The 19932-nt window shown below is 38.3% G+C and overlaps 1 protein-coding gene across 2 annotated transcripts in view; it reads right to left on the bottom strand.

Moving 5' to 3' along the window:
• Positions 1-19932, bottom strand: part of SRBD1 (S1 RNA binding domain 1) — a 207856-nt gene that overhangs the window by 174491 nt on the left and 13433 nt on the right. For both annotated transcript variants that reach the window (XM_078056613.1, XM_078056614.1), the window contains exons 4-7: positions 17238-17600; positions 7313-7479; positions 5343-5460; positions 4150-4288 (exon numbers count right to left, since the gene is read on the bottom strand). In XM_078056613.1, the coding sequence (XP_077912739.1) occupies positions 4150-4288; positions 5343-5460; positions 7313-7479; positions 17238-17600 (787 nt within the window). The remainder of the gene's footprint in view (positions 1-4149; positions 4289-5342; positions 5461-7312; positions 7480-17237; positions 17601-19932) is intronic.

Raw genomic sequence — 19932 nt, 5'->3', positions numbered from 1 at the left:
TTAAATTGAAAACCTTAAGACAGAGAAGTATCATAGCAATGACTAGCTTACCTCTGCAAAAAAATAACAAGTCTCCAAAGCAATAATACAGGACCTTTACATATCATATAACCTAGTGGTAAAAAATGCAGCTCTGGAGCCAGCTGCCTGGTCTAATCCTAGTTCCACCACTTACCAAATGTGTAACCTTGGGCAAATTACTTGACACCTCTGTGCCTCAGTTTCCTATAAAAATGGAATAATAGCACCTACTTCATGAAGTGTTTATAAAGAATAAATGTACTATGGGAAATGTATATTAACAGAGTTATAACCTAAGGTATACCATTTCATACCAGTTACAAAAATTATCCTTTACGAGTAATTTTATTAATATTCTTATTTTGACTTATGAGGCATTTATTCACATTTTTAATGATCCATTTGAATTTCTCAAATCTCATGAGCACAAAACAAGAGCCATTATGTGGTCATTCATCTTCATAGTTGAATTGTCTACCAGTTGTGCATTACGTTCTTTCCAAGTGCTTCTGGTTTGCTCATTTATAGCAGTGACTCTTGAACATCAGGGCCCTGTGATATCAACTTATATATACATTGAGAGAGATCATTCACATTACTTTTTTTCCATTTCTTCTTAGTTGTTCTATTAAAGCTTTTTTTTCTTGCATTAAAGTTTGAATTACACAAGCAGTAAGTATCATGAGTATGTTTTTCTGAGAGCATAGTTTTAATGAGTAATAGGTACAGAAGACAAAGAAAATAAGAGGACAGACTTAGGGAGTCATTAATGAAGAGAAATGCCTTGTTGGGTTTTCTTATAACTACTCTTAACTATTAAAATAACTAAAATTATTTTGAAGAAATTTAACCATTAAAATTAGTATAAATTCTGTTTACATTTTAAGAGAGTTTCCCTACGAGGGGATTTTCAGGAGTGAATTACCTTTGAGAGGTGGAAGGTTGTATATATAAAGGACCTAGAACAGCTGTGACATATAGTAAGCAGTCAGTAAATATCTGCTCTTGGGTGAGCTATCTCCCTACATCAGTCTTCATCTAAGAAAACCAGTCACTGAGCCTCAGTTGGTTGAGCCGCTGCCTTCGGCTCAGGTCATGATCCCGGAGTCCTGGAATTGAGCCCCGCCCTGGGATTAAGCCTGCTTCTCCCTCTGCTCCTCACCCGACTCATGCTCTCTCTCTCACTCTTGCTCTCTCTCAAATAAATACATAAAATCTTACCAAAAAAAAAAAAAAAAAGGAAAGAAAGAAAAGAAAACCAGTCACTATGCACTAATTCCTGGAGTCCCAAAGCACCTTACAGCATCATTACACAAAATTTAATAAAAACACCAGAGTAGTAAATCAGAAGTAAAGATGGAACCTATCTCCAATGAGAATCATCAATGAGAGAGAACAGAAAAAGGAAGTTATATATTTTTCTATTATAATAAGAGACCTTTAAAAAGCCCCCATCATTTTTGACGAATACAGTTTGTAAACTTTTTATAACTGACAAACCTTATATAATTAAAATTACACTAGAGCTCTAGAGCAATGTTTTGTATAGTCTAAGGACCCAAAAATAAAATCACACTAGGTACTTACTAAAAATATGGATTCCTAGACTTGGGGATTTTTGTTTTGCAGAGCATTCCAGATGATTCTGATACCCATTAAAGTTTAAAAAAAAAAAAAGGCAAAAGCACTGCTGGGGAGGTGCCTTGAGCTACCTTTAGAGCAGTGGTTCCTAATGGGAGGTAGAAATTATCAGAGTCACTTAGGTACCTCATCCACATTACATTACCTCCCTCTCAGTCCAACTAGGAAGAGAAAGGACTGGGAAAAGAGTCTTGTGTGTTTGAATAAGCATCTTCTTCCATCAGAGAGAACTGATCATTGGGGCTTAAGACAGCCAAAAATAACAAGAGTTCAAAAAGTTTAGCACCTCAATGAAATCAGGAGGATATAAGGACCACAGAAGCAGAAAATTGTTATCTCCTCTGTTGTAGTGAAAACTTTCCAGCCAGATTCTTCAAAGCTCCACAACTGTAACAAAAATTGAAGGGCCAACACTTCTTTTCACTTTATCTGCAATACGGCTACCTCTTCTTCCACACAACAGAGCAATCAGCTACTCCTCCTTGTAAACAACATGGGGATATTCTGAAAATTCTAGGACGTAGTCCATCTGTGGCATGTATATCTTTTTGATTCAGACCAAATTCTTATTGGTCTGTGGCAAGTAAGAAGTGTCTTCCACTTCACACTGAAATAGTTGGTTTCTTAAATATTTCTCTGAGAAATGATGGGAATGATGAAAATACGTCTTTAGAAAAATAAGAGAACTGAGGATGATCATGAGTATGTGTATAGCCCAAGAAATGAGGGGACAGAGAAAAGAAAAACACAATGCAAGCAAACTTTAAAAAACAGTATCTAGCTTGTTTGGAATTAATTGTAATTCTTTGACATTTATAATCAGAGTAAAAGAAAGAGGGAATAAAGCAAACAAAGTTCAATATATGTGCTAGTACTACTGTAACTGCACTGAGCCCTGACTGAGCCCCATTAACAGAAGTATCACTAAGTGTCCATCACCATGTAGTTCATGAGCATCACCATATATGGCCATGCAAAGAGACAGAGTTATCAAACCTACCCAGTAGGAACTCAGTATATGTGCAAACTAAGGAAAACTTGGTACCAAAGGAGGTGAAAAGGAACAGAAATCAATCATTAAAGAGTAAGAACAGACAAACCTTTACGCACCTGACATTCTGAAAACTCCAATATTTGATTCTAAGAAAACATACCATCACTGGGCAAGAAAGTTCCCACTGTGGCTGCCCTTAATGCTTGGCTATACAGTCTTAGCTTCTATTAAAACATTAAAATTGCATCATTTGAAAATCTAACTAAAAATACACATTAAAAAATAAAACAAATGAGTTTTACTCATTTCGATCCATCTCTAAATTCAATACTTATTTGCTTTTTCTTTTAATTATTGCCATTTTCAAATCAGATATTAAGATGTGTATATTTGTATGTGAATAGATACAGACACTCATCCTTAATTTTTTATTTGCAAACTCACATTGCTGAATAGTTTAAAATGAATGCAGGTTACAATATGCTAGGATTCCCCATAGTGTAGTACAGAATGTGGATATTCTTATCAGAGACTGCCCCCTATAGACACTTAGGTCTCCTAGCCAAAAGAATAAACAGAAGACCAAAGAAACTAGAATGAGAATAGGACTTAGGAGAGCACCAATCTCCCCATCCTATCCTGTCAGAGCACTCCTGTAAAAAGTCACTCTTGCTCAAAGAGCTCTCACTCTAGGGCTAATTTCGCCAATAAAACCAATGTATCTTGACATATATCAGTTGTCACTTTCCATGGGTTTCTCTTAGAAATTCTCTCTCCCCTACCCTCCTCCCATCTCACTCTCCTTCTTGTGCACACATACACAAAAGGTTAGAAGATACATTTCAGAAAAAGACCCTTTACTCCTGGAGAGTAGAAGTGTGGAAGCAGGACTTCATTTTATAACTAATATATGTCAGAATTGTTGAGATTAGTTTTAAAAAGTAGATATGATTTTTATAATTAAATAAATTTTTAGAAACAGAATCCAAGTTTTAAAAGAAAATACAGGACATTCTTTATAACCTTGGGACATGAAGAAATTTCTCTAAAAAGAAAAAAAAAAGCAAGTATCTTAGAGAAAAGATTAGCAAAACTGAAAAGATTAATAAATTAACTATAATAAAACTAAGACCTTCTATTTTCTGTTTATTTAATAGACAGCATAAAGAAAGTGAAAAGAAGTTACAAACTGGGAGAAAAGATTTGTAATACATATAACTGGGAAAGAATATCTTAAAAAGTACTTATAAACTAATTAAAAAGAAGAGAAACAACACAATAAAAATGGGCAAAAGACTAGAACAGGCACTTCAAAAGAGGAAGCTGATGCGTAAGAGGAGGTATATGGGGATTTGTTTATTAGAATTATTTATTCTTATATGCTACAATACTCTTGCATAGTCATTACTTAATGAAAAAAATTTTTAAACAGTTTTCAAATTAAAAAAGGAACAGAAAGAAACAGGGATGATCTCTTAAAGTAAAGCTGGTACCTTTCATATTGGGTCTAATGTAAGATAGCAGATTGAGCTGTCCTGGATTCTCAAGCAGTATCTTGGCTGCTCCTTCTAATCCCAACTGCTTTGCTCTCTGGGCTTTGGTGCCTTTGCTTCCAGTTTTATATGGAGCTGACTAGAAAAAAAAAGTCAGAAAATATACCATATCGTTGTTTTAAAAAGCAAGTTGAAATTAAAACACAAAATCAGAAGACATGGTGGGAATGCTAAAGACATCCTTTTCTCAACCCTTTCCTCTCCCTTCAGAGATGAATTAATACTAACCAGAGACTACTAGCTGTACAAAGACGGTTATTCCTTATCTGATTCTTTAGACTTTTCTATTAACTTCACATTAGTCATTTGTTTGTATTCACTCATCTTAAAAACTCAGTGCCTGGACTGCAAGGACTGTAAGGTCCTCTCCTCAACCCAAGGGAGCTCCTCTAATAGCTGCTGACACACAATGCTTCTACTTCTTAACACACATTCACTCCTCAACCTGAGCCAGTGGGCTTCTCTTCCCACACCTTGCTGAAAGTGGTATCCCAAAGAGGCACAATGATCCCCTAATTACCAAATATACATTTTTCAGTCCTTATCTTGCCAAACCTCCCTGCTACGTTTACTTACTTAACTATTGATCATTACCTCCTTCTAAGACTCTCTTCCCTACAGTCTTCCATGGTGTCATCATCTCCTGATTCTCCTCCTACTTCCCTGACCATTCTTTCCATGTCTCCTCCTTCGGTTTTCCCTTCCTCCACCCATGCTTCAAAAGTTAGTGTTCCTCAATGGTCTATCCTGACTTGTTTACCCATAAACTCTCCCTGAGTGAAATCATCCATTCTCATGGTTTTAAATACCAACTACATGCTGAAGACCCTCACAGCTAGGTCTCCAGCTGAGCACTCTCCCTTAGGTTTCTCAATTCCATAACCTACACTCCTTTGTCTCCCCACTCAACTGGGAATGCCTTGGAGACAAGGACTCTGTATTACCTATCTTAGCAAACCACACAAAAAAGCATTTGATAGATATTTATTGAATAAGCACTTTGTTGAATTAAATAATGATGGCTGATGACTTTAGCTTTTTATTTCCAGATCTTTTTTAACTTTATATAAAAAGATCCAAATCATAATATAATTAGGTAGGTATTATATTAAAAGATTAAAAGAGTTCCTTACCACATGTTCTAGTTCTTCAAAAGTTTTACAGTTCAGCAAGGTTTTTAACAAGCACTCAGACATCTTTCCCTCCTTCTTAATTTTTTGGATTGTACTATGAACCTTCTTTGCAACAGCCCTGAAAATAAAAACTTTTGTAATATACAAGACTTATGTGTCAAAACTTCCTTTTTGAAGCTATCTCAAACTTACAGGAATGTTGTAGTTGAGATAAAAACATTTTCCCCCCTTCTGGACCATTTAAGAATAAGTTACCATTACCCAAATATTTTAGTGCATATTTTCTATAAATAAGAATCTCCTCCTACATAACAATATAGCCATCAAAATCAGGTAATGAATATAGATATATTACTATATTCTAATCCACAGATCTCACCTAAGTTTCACCAACTGTTTCAATAATGTCCTTGAAACTGCTCAGAGTCCCAGTCAATGCCCCCACTTACTCAGAGAAATATTCCTCCATTAATATTCAATGTATTTCACTATTAATAGATACCCAGGGAATGAACTCTTCTGCAGAAGTGTTTTTAATAGAAAAAGAAAATAATAGTAATCTTGACATAAAGCTTCTATTTGTCCCCCACACAACCAAATATTATTAGAATATCTTTAATTTTTAATGTAAACTATTCCTGCTTGTTTGTGACACTCTCCTCAATTTCAGATCCCCAAATCCTCAGATCTCCATTACCTTGAATTCAACCAAATAGAAAGCTTACTTCAGAATTTGTAAACTACTGGCCTTCTACATGTGACCTGTGGATGGTTTTGTTTGGCCCAGAAAGTTTTTATATAAAAACTCAGATTACCAGATTCTTTGAAGAAAAAAAAAAAATAGGACAAGCTGGCAAACTGGGTGGACAAGCCTGCATGTCAGTAATCAGCTGGAATAGATGCTAACCCTCTTACAAGTTAGGATCTCGAGTTTGTATCCCTTAATGCTTGATTATACTACCCTGGGCCTGGAAGACTTAAATCTGAAACCACCTGATTAGCTAGTCATTTATACTTCTGGGCTGGCTAATTGATTTTTCTCTCAATGAAATATAACTCTCCACCTATTAGCATCTTAATCCTCCTGGCACTAAAAGAACTTCAACAAAAGGTGTAGAAATCCTAGTGAGATGCAGGTTCCCCCCAAATCACAGGAAGATTATTAGGTTGCTTGTAAAAAATAACTTTTAGCACTTTTAGAATGGCTTGAAGGTAAGATTCTATCCAATTTTAATCAGATCCTTGTCATAGAGTTGAAGAACACACACATTAACAACACAGTGCTTGGCATGTAGGAGACATGCAATAAATGCATGAATGGTGAAGAGTGTTTAATAAACTCTACTGAAAAATATAGTTAATCTTACAGTCTTTGCATGCTTATTTCTGAGTTACTACAGTAAGTCCAGAGAAATAATTTTTAAAGGATGCTTTTCATTCTATAACTATACAAAACTTAAAACCCATCAATACCAAATTACCATGCCCTTTAAAAGATCAGGAAAAGGAAATATACATATTTCCCACAAACTCTATACTGCCAAAAAAAACTCTCCATTTAGGGACTTCATAGTATTAAGAGGACAGTTTTACATAAGCTATTGAAGATTCAGACTAAAATGTATTTTTCTCAGTTTCCTTCCTTTGCCATTATGCACAACTATTTCTATGAGAGAATATGACAGTCAAACTCTTAGGCACGCACTTTTAAGGCAAACCTCCTTTCTACCCATGCATGCCTGAGCTATTCATAAACACTCCAGCAGAGGGACTCTGTACACACCTAAAGAAGTAAAATGGCGTTGACTTCCTCTGTCAGAAGGCGACTACATTCAATTACAATAATTCAAGAAAACAAAACAATGGAACTGTTGAAATAAGCTGTCATTCACTTCCTCACTGTTTCTCCTCACTGGCTCACATGGCCTCTTTCGCCCCACAGTAGGCTCATCCCTTCCCAGGTTTCTTACCGGAGCTCCTCCAAGGTTTGTCGAACTTCTCTCAAGGAATCAGCATCGAGGTTATTAATAAGCTCTTTTCGATACCGTATAATGAAGGGAATTGTGTTATCATCATTAAAGAGACGAATAATGTTGGCACAAACCCAAAGTTCGATATTAGTTCTCTCAGATAAAACCTGCAAATTAAGGATACTTAGTGATTTAAAATCCTGAAACTTAAACATCTATATTATAATGTATGGTTTAAATATAGAATCAAATAATGTTCTCCAGTCACTTAGAAACACTTGCAGTGATTTAAAAAAAATACATATATATACTGACAATCATAAAATAGTCATTTCACTAATTCAGTAAAATAAAATCAAAGCCACTCTGTAATCATTCAAATTCTACAGGGCTCAATAAGACACATTTCTCACCTCTCAAGATTAGCAGCAAAGATCAAGGAGTTGGTAACTCATTATGTTGACATGTGTCAACATATGACACTGTGTTGTCTCACTGCTAGTGAGAAAGTGCAATGGTATAACCTCTGGAGGAAGAACAATTTGGCAGTATCTATCAAAATTTATAATGCATAAACTCTTAGACCCAGCAATTCCACTCCTCAGAATTTATCCTGATATATTCATACTCCTGGAAAATGATATTATTTATAGTGATATGTTTTGAAGAACTTTTTCCAGTATGGAAAAGTCAGCAAAAACGTAAGTCTATAATGGGAAACTGGTAAATAAATCATGATACGATAAGAGTAGAATGTATACCATGCAACTAATCTTATGTGAAATGATATGGAATGACTCACAAGACCTAGGAACATGGCTTACTTTCAGAAAAGGTAATTGATTGGATGGTTAAGCATAGGAAGACTCTTCTGTATCTTTTGATTTTCATATCATACACATATACTACATATTTGAAATAATTAATTCTTTAAAAAAAAAACAAATCTATAGGCTTCAGGAGAATGTACATGTAAGCAGAAAAGTTTAGGGAAGTCAGCCTGAAGAAGAGAAAGAAGGAAAGGCAATTTCAGTAACTGTTCTCAAAACCTTGCAGATTTTTCAAAGTACAGTACAAAAGGTATAAATTTTATTTTTTTTTTAAGATTTTATTTATTTTTTGACACAGAGAGAGAGACAGCAAGAAACGGAACACAAGCAGGGGGAGTGGGAGAGGGAGAAGCAGGCTTCCCACTGAGCAGGGAGTCCGATGCGGGGCTCCATCCCAGGACCCTGGGATCATGACCTGAGCCGAAGGCAGACACTCAATGACTGAGCCACCCAGGCGCCCCCATAAATTTTATTATTATTTCAATCGTGATGCCCAAGATCAGCCAAAACTGAAAGGGGAAAAAAAAAAAAAACCAGAAAAATCCCTAAGGAATTATCAAAATCAACTAATTAACAAAATCAAGTCAATATATAAAATAGAGTGAATTTCAAAACTACAGATGAAATAAGAGGCTGAAATCCAGAGATTATCAAGGGAGGATACTCTCATTCTTCTGGCCATCTTAAATCCTGAGGCCTACATCTTATCACGTTTAGATGCATTAATACCATCTCTCTGGTGAGTGAGAACGTTAACTTCATATCTCCAGCCCTGGCTCTCTTCCACATGAGCTCCAGACTCATTTAGACAACTACCTGAGATATTTATTCTTTTGAAAACATAATGGGCATCTCAAACTTGGCTTTGCAAAGTGTTCTTCCTCTCAGACTATTCCTTCTCCAGTTTTCCCCCTTATTATGTCCAAACAGCAGTTCAAGCCAGAAAACTAAGTCTAACTCTTTCGTTTCATTCAACTCTTAAATCCACTCTATCACAAGAACTAATTAACTCTAGCTATAAAATATTTCTGTAGTCTCTTACTGTTCTTCATTTCTTCCTCCCCATACCTGTCTAGTTCAAGCCAGGATTATTCAACAGCCTGTAACTATTCTTCTTGCACCCACTCCAATCCCATCTATTCCAGTCTCCATGAACAAACAAGGATTATCTTTTTAAAATGTATATTGGGCGCTTGGGTGGCTCAGTGGGTTAAGTGTCCAACTCTTGATTTCAGCTCAGGTCATGATCTTAGGATCGTGAGATTGAGCCCCACATCGGGCTCCATGCTCAGCGGTGAGTCTGCTTGATGTTCTCTCTCTCTCTCTCCCTCCCCCTCTGCCCCTCCCCCCTGCTTGCATGCATGCACACACACAGGCTCTCTCTCTTAAATAAATAAATAAATCTTAAAAAAAAAAAAGGATCAAATGTATACTGAATCATGTCACTTGACTAGTTAAAACCTTTTAATGATTTCCCATTGCATTTAGAATCTAAACTCCTTACCACGACCCAAAAAACATCAGCCTCCTGCCAACCTCATCTTATCTAGTCTTCCCCTCATTAGAAGCCAGCCCCAGGGGCGCCTGTGTGGCTCAGTCGGTTAAGCGTCTGCCTTCAGCTCAGGTCATGATCCCGGGGTCCTGGGACCTCAGTGGGGAGTCTGCTTCTCCCTCTCCCTCTGCTGCTCCCCCTGCTTGTGCTCTCTCTCTGTCTCTCTGTCAGTTAAATTAAAAAAAAAAAAAAAGCCAGCGCCAATGACTTCCTCTTAGTTCCTAAAACAAGCCCAGCTGTTTCCCTCTTTAGAGGCCTTCCTGAGGTTGCTCTATCATTCAGAAATGCTGCTCTTGCTTGTTATCTTCCCTGACCCCTCCAAAATCAGACTCAGTAGTATTTTCTCAAACCGGTACCTCTTCCTATTTCTTATTCCAACCAACATCATCTTCTACCACAGAAATCCTCAGGGATATTATAGCTACCTCCTCCAACACCATCTTCCTACCATGTAGCAGCTATATACCTTAAGAGTACTTGACCTCAACTCCACCTCCATAGCATTTTGTTCCGTATCCAACTGTTTTATAATTAACAGCCAGAGTGTGGCCAGAAAGATTGGTCCAGTCAGCATGAAGCTCAAGATTTGGGTTGAAACTCTGGACAGTTTCTTCTAGAGAAACATGGTTTGTACACATAGATTCTTAAAAGCTGAGGATGGCAGTGCTAAGAGAATCCTGGAAAGATTGTGTCAGTGCACTGATCAAACTTTTCCTGTTACAGGGGTCAAGAAATATCCTTCATTGCGTAAGCTAGTTCGAGACGGGTTTTCTCTTACTGCAACCAAAAGCATTCTAGTCAATGTCCTCAGTATCACTGTGTGTTCCCTATCATGACCAGCTAATCTGTCACCAAGGAAGCAAACTGAACTTCTAAAATGTCTGTTCTTTCCCCTCAAGTTCCCTTTCTGCTAATATCATCTTTTATCTGAACCACAGAGCAGTTTTGTTTTCTATGTTTTCCACCCAGCCTCTTTGCATTACTGATTACATTTTTAAAACACAGATATAAATTGGGTATTTTTTCTCTTTTTCTTCTTCTAAACACAAGTTCCAATGACTTTTATCTACATACTGGTAAAAGTTCAACCACCGTGGCATAGTTTTAAAATCTCTTCCTAAGTGTGGTTCCAAATTGCACTGTCTTAAAGGAGTAAACAATCTAGAAGGGAAGGCAAATGTTAATGCAATTAAGTGCAAATAAAACAGGATGTGCCAGTGATATACTGTTTTCAGAGAAAAGAAAGGTCTCCCAGGAGTAATCCAGGAAGGCTTCCTACAGCGGTAGCATTTCAGCTGGCCCTTGAAAGATAGGCAAGATTCTAAAAGATATGAAAAATGAAAATGACCAAATGCTCATCCTTTTGGAACTGTGTGATTGTTAAGAGAAACCCATGGGTTCCCACTATCCTAAACTACCTCAGCTACTGTTAACTGAAAGGTGCTCAAACATAGCCCAAGATCCACATTTGGGTCGTACGCGGTCCTAACAAATCCAGAAGCATCATATGTGTTAAGGGAGTGTATACTGCTGCTTATGTAGATTTGCTCCTTGAAATTAAAGACAACAAAACTCCATATAAGCAGTCTCCACTTTGGGGCCTCCAAATCATCCAATTCCTTCTGTCTTTAGTCAAATATTTATTTTAGCTCATATTATATGCCAACAACTATACCAAGCCAGTGAAAATGAAATGTAAAATACCAAGACTCTCTTCCCAAGGAGCTTACAAGCTAGAAAGAAGAAAGACAGACAAGTAGTTAAAATATATTGTGATCTGTACTCTGACAGAAGCACATATAGATTGTTTCAAGAACACATGGGAGGTAGAAACATCTAATTCTGCAGCGATGGAAAAGCAACAAAGAGAAGGAAGGTATCTCCAGGCAGCCAAATAGGGACAGGAATTCCACGAAGAAAGAACAGCATATCAAAAACCACTGATGAGAAACCACTGCACATTTTTTAAATTGCTGTACGTTCAGCAATGATAAAATGTACAAGGGGTGTTGAGATGAGGTGAGAAGTGGAAAGGTGGATAGAGCTAGATGGTGAATTCCATGTAGTTTGAACTTTATTCTATACTCAATATTAAGCCACTCAGTGACGATCTGCTCATTACTTAATTTCAGCTGTTGAGTCAACCTCCCTGTGGAAATCCCTGTGACATTTTACAAATCAGTGAGATCTGTGGACTAGAGAAAGTGGCTCACAGTGTGTGGTCCTCAAACCAGTAGCATAAGCATCACCTGGGAACTTGTCAGAAATGCAAATTCTTGAGCCCCACCCAGATCCACTGAAGAAGAACCTCTGGAGTAGGGCCCAGATATCTATGTTTTAGAAAATGAGGCGCACAACAAAGATATAACTAAAAGAGCTAAAAGCAGAGATCAAACCTTAGGGATGGGTAAGGGTTCAGGCCAGAGAACTACTATAGTTTTTACTTTTAAGCTATTCACACTTATTACTATAATATTATTTATAATTAACTGGTTAGGAATGAGAGTAAGTAAAAAGGAAGGCAGTCTCAAGATTTTTTTCAACGCTAACACTTAAATAAGAGAAGCAGTTTTTGTGACTGTTGTTTGAAGCTAACACTTGTATAGAGTTTATTATGTTCCAAACACTTTCACATATTCAGTATTAACTCAAACTATATGAGATAGGTATTATTACTCACATTTTATAGATAGGAAAACTAAGGCCCAAAAAAGTTAATAGCCCAAAGTCCCACAAGCTACATTACCTTTTCAAAAATTTGATTTGTGTACAAAGCAAGATGATTTTTTTTTAGGCAAAAATACAAATTAAACAAAGAGCCTCACTTCTCTTCCTGAATCCCACTGCAGATGAAACATGGTGCCTTCATACTGCCCTCTGGTGTCTAAAACTGCCAACAAAATGGCCTTCTCCCAAAGTGTCCTGAGATTTACTCCTCCAATCTATATTCCCGTTCCCTTAAAAAAGAAAATATCTGAGTATCAACAAACTATAGCCTTAATCATCCTGGCAGCATCTATATTTTAAAAGAACTAAAATTAAATTAAATTCTACTCTAATGAATAGAATTGAGAGAGAGAATTTTCTACTCAAAGTCATTTCCCAATCAGCAGTTTGACACCTCCTTTCTCAAAAGCTTTTGATTCCTGCTGTTCTCTTTATCCCTGCCTATTTATTTTATTACTTATTTTATCACACATAGAAGCTTCCTTAAAGCTTTTCCTGCAAAAGGAAAAACTATGCTGTCAGAAGTCAGAAGAGTGGTTAAAAGAAAGGGGACAGGAGATTGGAAAACCATATAAAGGGGATTGTAGGGTGCTGGTAAGGTTCTGTTTCTTGATCTGGAAGCTTGTTACTTTCGAACATTCATGAGCTATATACACTTCAAAATAGAAGTATATATACTTCCCCTCATTAGAAGCCAGCCCCAGGGACGCCTGGGTGGCTCAGTTGGTTAAGTGTCTGCCTTCGGCTTGGGTCATGATCCCAGGGATCGAGTCCCACACCGGGCTCCCTGCTCAGCGGGGAGCCTGTTTCTCCCTCTGCCTGCCGCTCCCCCTGCTTGTGCTCTTTCTCTCTCTGACAAATAAATAAAATCTTAAAAAAAAAAAAAAAGATGCTTTTTAAAGCCCATAACAATACCAGCTAAATCATAAAAACAAAAAGGGCTAATCCAATTGTTTTACTTAATCCCTCCTGGAACAAACAGGTAACCTAATGGGTGGTGTGTGCTTATATACAGAAGTGCAGTGAGAAAGCCAACTCAGACACACTCACCTCCTTCCAGTCCCACTTTCCCCAACTTTGTCATCCCATGGTCACATCATTCCCCATCATCTCTTGCAAGAAAAATAGCTAATAAAGAGGGTTTTGCTTGCTTTTCCTCTCTAATTTGGCAAACTTTACTAACATATATGTGGCTACTCCACTCCCATATTCCCAGCCCCCTCAAAATAAAGAGACTCTAATAGCAATCACCATTTTGAAGCATTTAATTTTCTCAAAAACTGGTTGTAGCTAGTTACCTCTTCAAATTCTAAAAAAGGTCATGGTATTTGTATCATATTTGCATAAATATATAATGTTTTTTAACGAAAACTAGTTTCTGATAGCAACCACACATTTGCAGTTTGGGGGAAAGGGCTGAAGAATAGGTTGCTTCTGCTCAAGGGACCTGGAAGTCCCCAAAGCCTGAGTAAGAAATGGACACAAAGTTTGTTTATACATAAAGTCTGTAAGTAACCTAAGTACTTAAGTATTGGCAATGCAGTTTTCCCTCCCCAAACAAGATGGTAATGTTCCTGAAAAACCAGTCGACTTTTCAGAGTTGAGAAACACACCATGAAGGGAAAAACAGAGGCTCATGATGACATGGTGGACAGGGGCTATGGGGAACAGCACATAAAATGAAAGAAATAGGGCTGCCTGGGTGGCTCAGTCATTAAGAGTCTGCCTTCGGCTCAGGTCATGATCCCAGGATCCTGGGATGGAACCTGGCATCGGGCTCCCTGCTCAGCGGGAGCCTGCTTCTCTCTCTCCCACTCCCCCGCTTGTGTTCCCTCTCTCGCTGTCTCTCTCTCTCTCTGTCAAATAAATAAATAAAATCCTTAAAAAAAAAAAAGAAGGAAATAGAAATGACATTTCCCACATGATCAATTAGTAATGATTTAACAATTAATTTCCATTGACAATTCCTTACTAACTAGGTATCTTTCAGGATTTCCCCAAAGAACTTGGCCACATATTTTGTTTTGTGGCAGATAATAAGCATATCACAGACATTTCAATGAGTCTGCTCCTCATCCAACGGGTCAAGGCCCTTCTGACTGTTGGACTCAGCACTGGTGACTCTCCCTCTTCTTAGTCTCCTCTCCCCTAACACCTGCCACTGCTGTCCACCATGTTTGGAAGCAGGAATGCAGTGCCAAGATAAAATTATTCTCTGCTGTTTATGGGGGGAATAAGAAAGGAATGGAAAAGAAATCCACATATACCACAAGAATTGTCTGAAAAAGTAACGCAAGGTTGGACAAGGAGGACTGCATCTGGTTATCAAAAAAACCCAAATGCAAATCACACCTAAAGTTCCCCGGGCAACCCCTAAAGCCATCTAGAAAATGCTGAGCTTACTAGTTGTCAGGGTGCCCGGTGAAAGTGGCAGCTGTAGCAGCCATTTCTCCCAACTCACAAGCAAGGAGTGCCAGATTCCAAGAGCAGGATTGTTTGAACTGTCAAAAAATCACTTCCAGTAAGGAGGAGGAGGAGAAAACAATGCTTGGAATTGAAAAGAAAGAGAAAACTGAGAAAGTGCCTTCCTCAAGTCCTCATGGTTTTCGAATTTCTGGTTCAAGGCCTTTGGGAGCCTTGATCACACTTCGTCCCTTCCATTCTTGGAAAGACCCCAGTGTCCTTGGTAATAAACTCTTTTCTGTTTCAGATCATTAGAAGCAGGTTTCTATTACTTATAACCAAGAGATAATGGGCTAAGGTAGGACCATTTTCATCGCTTTCTCTGTTACACAGATTAGGGGATGGGTGTGAAGCAAAGGGTCACAGAGTAAGGAGCCCTTAACTTTGAAGAACTTATCTCTGCATTTCAAGAGACTTCATGGTCTCTGAAACCTTCTTTCCTCCCTCCTGCTGACTGCCCACTACTAGAAGCAGATCTATGTCAACAGCAGAGACATAAGCTTTTAAGTGTTAGTGAAAGGAAAGGGAAGTGGGACACATCCATCTGTCCCTGTGAGTCTGGAATGGAACTAAGCAAGGGGTCTGCATTTTAAGAAAGACTTCAGGTGAATCTGATGCAGGTGGTATATGACCTTTTAAAACATGACCTTCTGGGGGGTGGAGGGTAGGGAGAAAAAGTAAAAAACAAACAAAAAAAAACATGTCCTTGTAGACCTAAGTGAATAAAGAAAAAGATGGTATAGAAAGGAGCCTAATGATACACTGCTTCTCCAAGAAACTTTGGACTGTTCAGTTCAGGAACAAGGATGAGAAGAAAGTTCTGAGGCAACATTCTACTCTTTCGTGGGCCAGAGAAAAGAAAAATCATAATTAAAAAATAATGGTGATGTTCTACTAATAGGTAACAGAAGAGACAACACGGGGGAAAAAAATTCCTCTGAAGAAAAAGGTAACGCACAGCTAGTCCCAGACTGAGAAGTAGTATTTGGAGCAAGCAGAGGCCCCGGGCTCTAAGCAGTAATTCACAGAAGGGGAAGGAGTACCCATCAGAATCACCACAAGACAGACAAGAGGAAGGGAGGTCACACGCATCTACCCTGAGAGGCACTACCATAATTAAGTTTGAAACGTTGCCAGTGTGTGTTGGCACAGACAAAAGGTTGAGAATCACCATTTAAAAATCACTCTTCGGTCTTCTCTGCCATCCCTAAAGCCAACCAAGAAATTGGGAGAAATTCAAGGCAGCTCAAGTTGGAATTCAGATAGACTTTTCCTAAGAAATTTCTAGACCTTGTTTACAGTATATTACAACATTACTTTAAGAATTAGAGCTGTACTAAGGCCAATGTCCTAATCACTCACACTACTTCTATCGGGAAATACAGTCCAAGTTCGAAACAAAACCTTCACAATGAACTTATGAGGGCCCAGTCTGTTGGTGTAATCTCTCTAGAGACTCATGTTCACCAAAACACCATGGCAGAGACCCACCTCACCTGAGGTCACAGCTCTTAGCTCAAGAGCTTATGATGATGAGCTATAATATGAAACAGCATACCTAGGATAGACACCAGTGGCCAAAGCCTCCAGAAATCACTGGCAAAAGATGTCCATCGACAGATGAATGGATAAAGAAGATGTGGTATATATATACAATGGAATATTATGCAGCCATCAAAAGGAATGAAATCTTGCCATTTGCAACGACGTGGATAGAACTGGAGGGTATTATGCTCAGTGAAATAAGTCAATCAGAGAAAGACATGTATCATATGATCTCACTGATATGAGGAATTCTTAATCTCAGAAAGCAAACTGAGGGTTGCTGGAGTGGTGGGGGCTGGGAGGCATGGGGTGGCTGGGTGATAGACATTGGGGAGGGTATGTGCTATGGTGAGCACTGTGAATTGTGTAAGACTGTTGAATCACAGACCTGTACCTCTGAAACAAATAATACATTATATGTTAAAAAAAAGAAGATAGTAGGAAGGGAAAAATGAAGGGGGGGAAATTGGGAGGGGGAGACAAACCATGAGAGACTATGGACTCTGAGAAACAAACTGAGGGTTCTAGAGGGGTGGGGGTGGGAGGATAGGTTAGCCTGGTGATGGGTATTAAAGAGGGCATGTATTGAATGGAGCACTGGGTATTATACGCAAACAATGAATCACGGAACACTATATCAAAAACTAATGATGTAATGTAGGGTGATTAACATAATAAAATAAGAAAAAAAAAAATCACTGGCAAAACTGAAAAGAGACCTGAAAACTCCCAACACTTTCTTAGCCAGTGGCACTCCTATCCTAGTCAAAAAGAAAGGAACCCCACAAACTAAAATGACTACACATACCTGTACTATGTCCCAGTTCATTTCCACCTCCTCTTTAATGCTGTTGGCATTTGCTGGAAACCTCACAGGCTGCCCCTGAGGACATGTTTCAGTCTTCATTTTCTTTAAAGGGGACTGACCAAATGTAAAGTCATCTTCATTCTCTTCCTTCTTGCATGCACCTTCCCACACGGTGCTCGTGGATGGTGTCTCGGCAGTGTTGACCATGTTGGTTTCTTCATCAACTTTCAGCTTTTTGGTCCTCTGACCCGAAGGTGACTGAGCTGAATTCTTCCGTTTTGTCTTTGTTTTCAGAGTCTTCACGCTATCCAATTTATTTTTCCTGTCTTCCAAATCAACATCAGCAATAGCCACAGAGTTGTTCTATCAAACCACAAATAGAACACATGAGAATTAAAAGATAAAAACCAAATGCTCTGGAATATTATTCAGCAATAAAAAGGAACAAATTATTGATACACACAATAACTTGGAAGAATCTCACAGAAACTATGTTGAATGGAGGGGGAAAAAAGCAATTTGCAAAAAGTTACATACCTTATAATTTACATAACATTAATGATTTATGCTTTATATAACAATCCCAAAAAAATTAGTGGTTACTGGGGGGGTCGAGATGGGGGTAAGGGTCCGAAGGGAGGTGGGTGTGGCTACAAAAAGGGAAATACTAGGCAGTACTAGGGATTCTTGTAGTGATGGAACCATTCTGGATGATGGATACACATATGTATACATGTGATAAAATTGTACAGAACTAAACATACAGAAATACACAAATAAATGAATACAAAAAAAAAACAGAGAAATCTCATAAGATCCCTAGATTTTATCAATATAAATATCCTGGTTGTGGTATTTTACTATAGTTTTGTAAAATGCACTATTGGAAGAAATTAAAGGGTACACAATCTCTGTATCATTTTTTATAACTGTGTGTGAATCTATAATTATCTAGAAATAAAAAGTTTCATTTTTTAAAATGAGTAAAGGATAAGTCTACGCATGCTGGAAAAACCAAGATTTAAAACTTGCAATCAAAAGTCAACCCTTTGGGGCGCCTGGGTGGCTCAGTTGGTTAAGCGACTGCCTTCAGCTCAGGTCATGATCCTGGAGTCCTGGGATCGAGTCCCGCATCGGGCTCCCTGCTCGGCAGGGAGTCTGCTTCTCCCTCTGACCCTCCTCCCTCTCATGCTCTCTGTCTCTCATTCTCTCTCTCTCAAATGAATAAATAAAATCTTTAAAAAAAAAAAAAAAGTCAACCCTTTGGGGGAAAAAAGTAACAACTCACACACTCATAAAACTCAACAGACTATACCTGCCACCAATTTATGCAGAAGGCTAGGGAACAGAAAACACAGCATGACAGCAGAGTGGTGTCAGGCATTTTTCTTTAGGAAGAATCTACATAATAGTCCACACTAGTGTCCAGGGGCCACTCTCTCCACCACCCCCACCCCTCATGACAGCACAGGTGTGAAGGAATGACACCTGGCATTCATTTTGGCACTGGAGTGGTAAATAACATACAGACGCTACCTGTATGGAGTTTACAATTTCACAAGCTAGCCTGTTTCTGGTTACCTAAGCAGATGCAGATGGCACAAACTCAAATAAAAGAAGAACTCCCAAACTATTCTTCAGTCAAAATTCAATTTTCTCTCCTATCAGGTATTTTTCCAGAATTACTGACTACTGAAAATACTGGGAACTACTATAAAGAGCGTCCCCATCCTAATACCCACCCACCAATACCTAACCTGGAAATGATGTACCTTAGATAGCCCTCTGAGTATTACATTTTTAGCTGAAACATAATGGATAAGAACAGAGATATAAAAATAGAATGACTCCTATGTCCATAAGAGTTGATAATAACCCGATCAAATAACTTGATATAGTAAAAGAAAGGTGTCAACCATACAGAGGGCTGTCAGCCATAGAGCAGCAGAAAAAGAGGAACTGTAAAACGCAAAGATGATCAGCATTCTTCTAAGCAATGTACAAGGAAGAGGAAAGCTTAGCAAACAGACTCTGAGTATTTTGGTCCCAATGGTAAGAGCAGCCCTCCTATGAGATGGATACATCAGACTACCTTAGATTCGTGCATTTAAAACATTTGATGTCATTGTGACAAACATAATGCCTAGACCACAGTAGGCATTCATCAAATCCAATAGAATGGATTTATCTAATTCTCCCAATCTGGATCCATGCTCATCGAGTAAATTTCCGATTCTTATTTAAGTGCCTACTTACTTCAGCCTCTGAGGAGAGACAACACCAGTCAGAAAAAATTTCATGTCCTTGTGATTATTATATCAAATCATTAATTATTAAATCAGTACTCTGGTTTTACACATCCCTCTTATGAGCACGGCTGAGGTAAAACCACCCATGAGAGATATATTGGTTCCTGAAATGCTGACAAAATCATGTTGCTAACTTAGAAACCCAGTTCCATCACCTACTATCTATTATCCATGAGCAATCACTTCACGTTTCTTGCCTTGGCTTTCTCATCTATAAAGTTAGGATAGTAATAGCACCTGCCTTGAGGGGTTGTTGTGAGGATTACGTAAGCTCACACAACCGAAATGTTGAACATGTTGCCTGGCTGCTGATAAGCACTAAAACATCTGCAGATCCCACCATCATTACGGCCACTACCATACTAGACCACTTCCTAGTAGAGGGA

This window comes from Halichoerus grypus, chromosome 10, assembly GCF_964656455.1.
Source record: "Halichoerus grypus chromosome 10, mHalGry1.hap1.1, whole genome shotgun sequence".
NCBI classification, from domain to species: domain Eukaryota; kingdom Metazoa; phylum Chordata; class Mammalia; order Carnivora; family Phocidae; genus Halichoerus; species Halichoerus grypus.
Note: the sequence above shows the minus strand (reverse complement) of the source record. Positions and strands in the feature narration are given on the sequence as shown.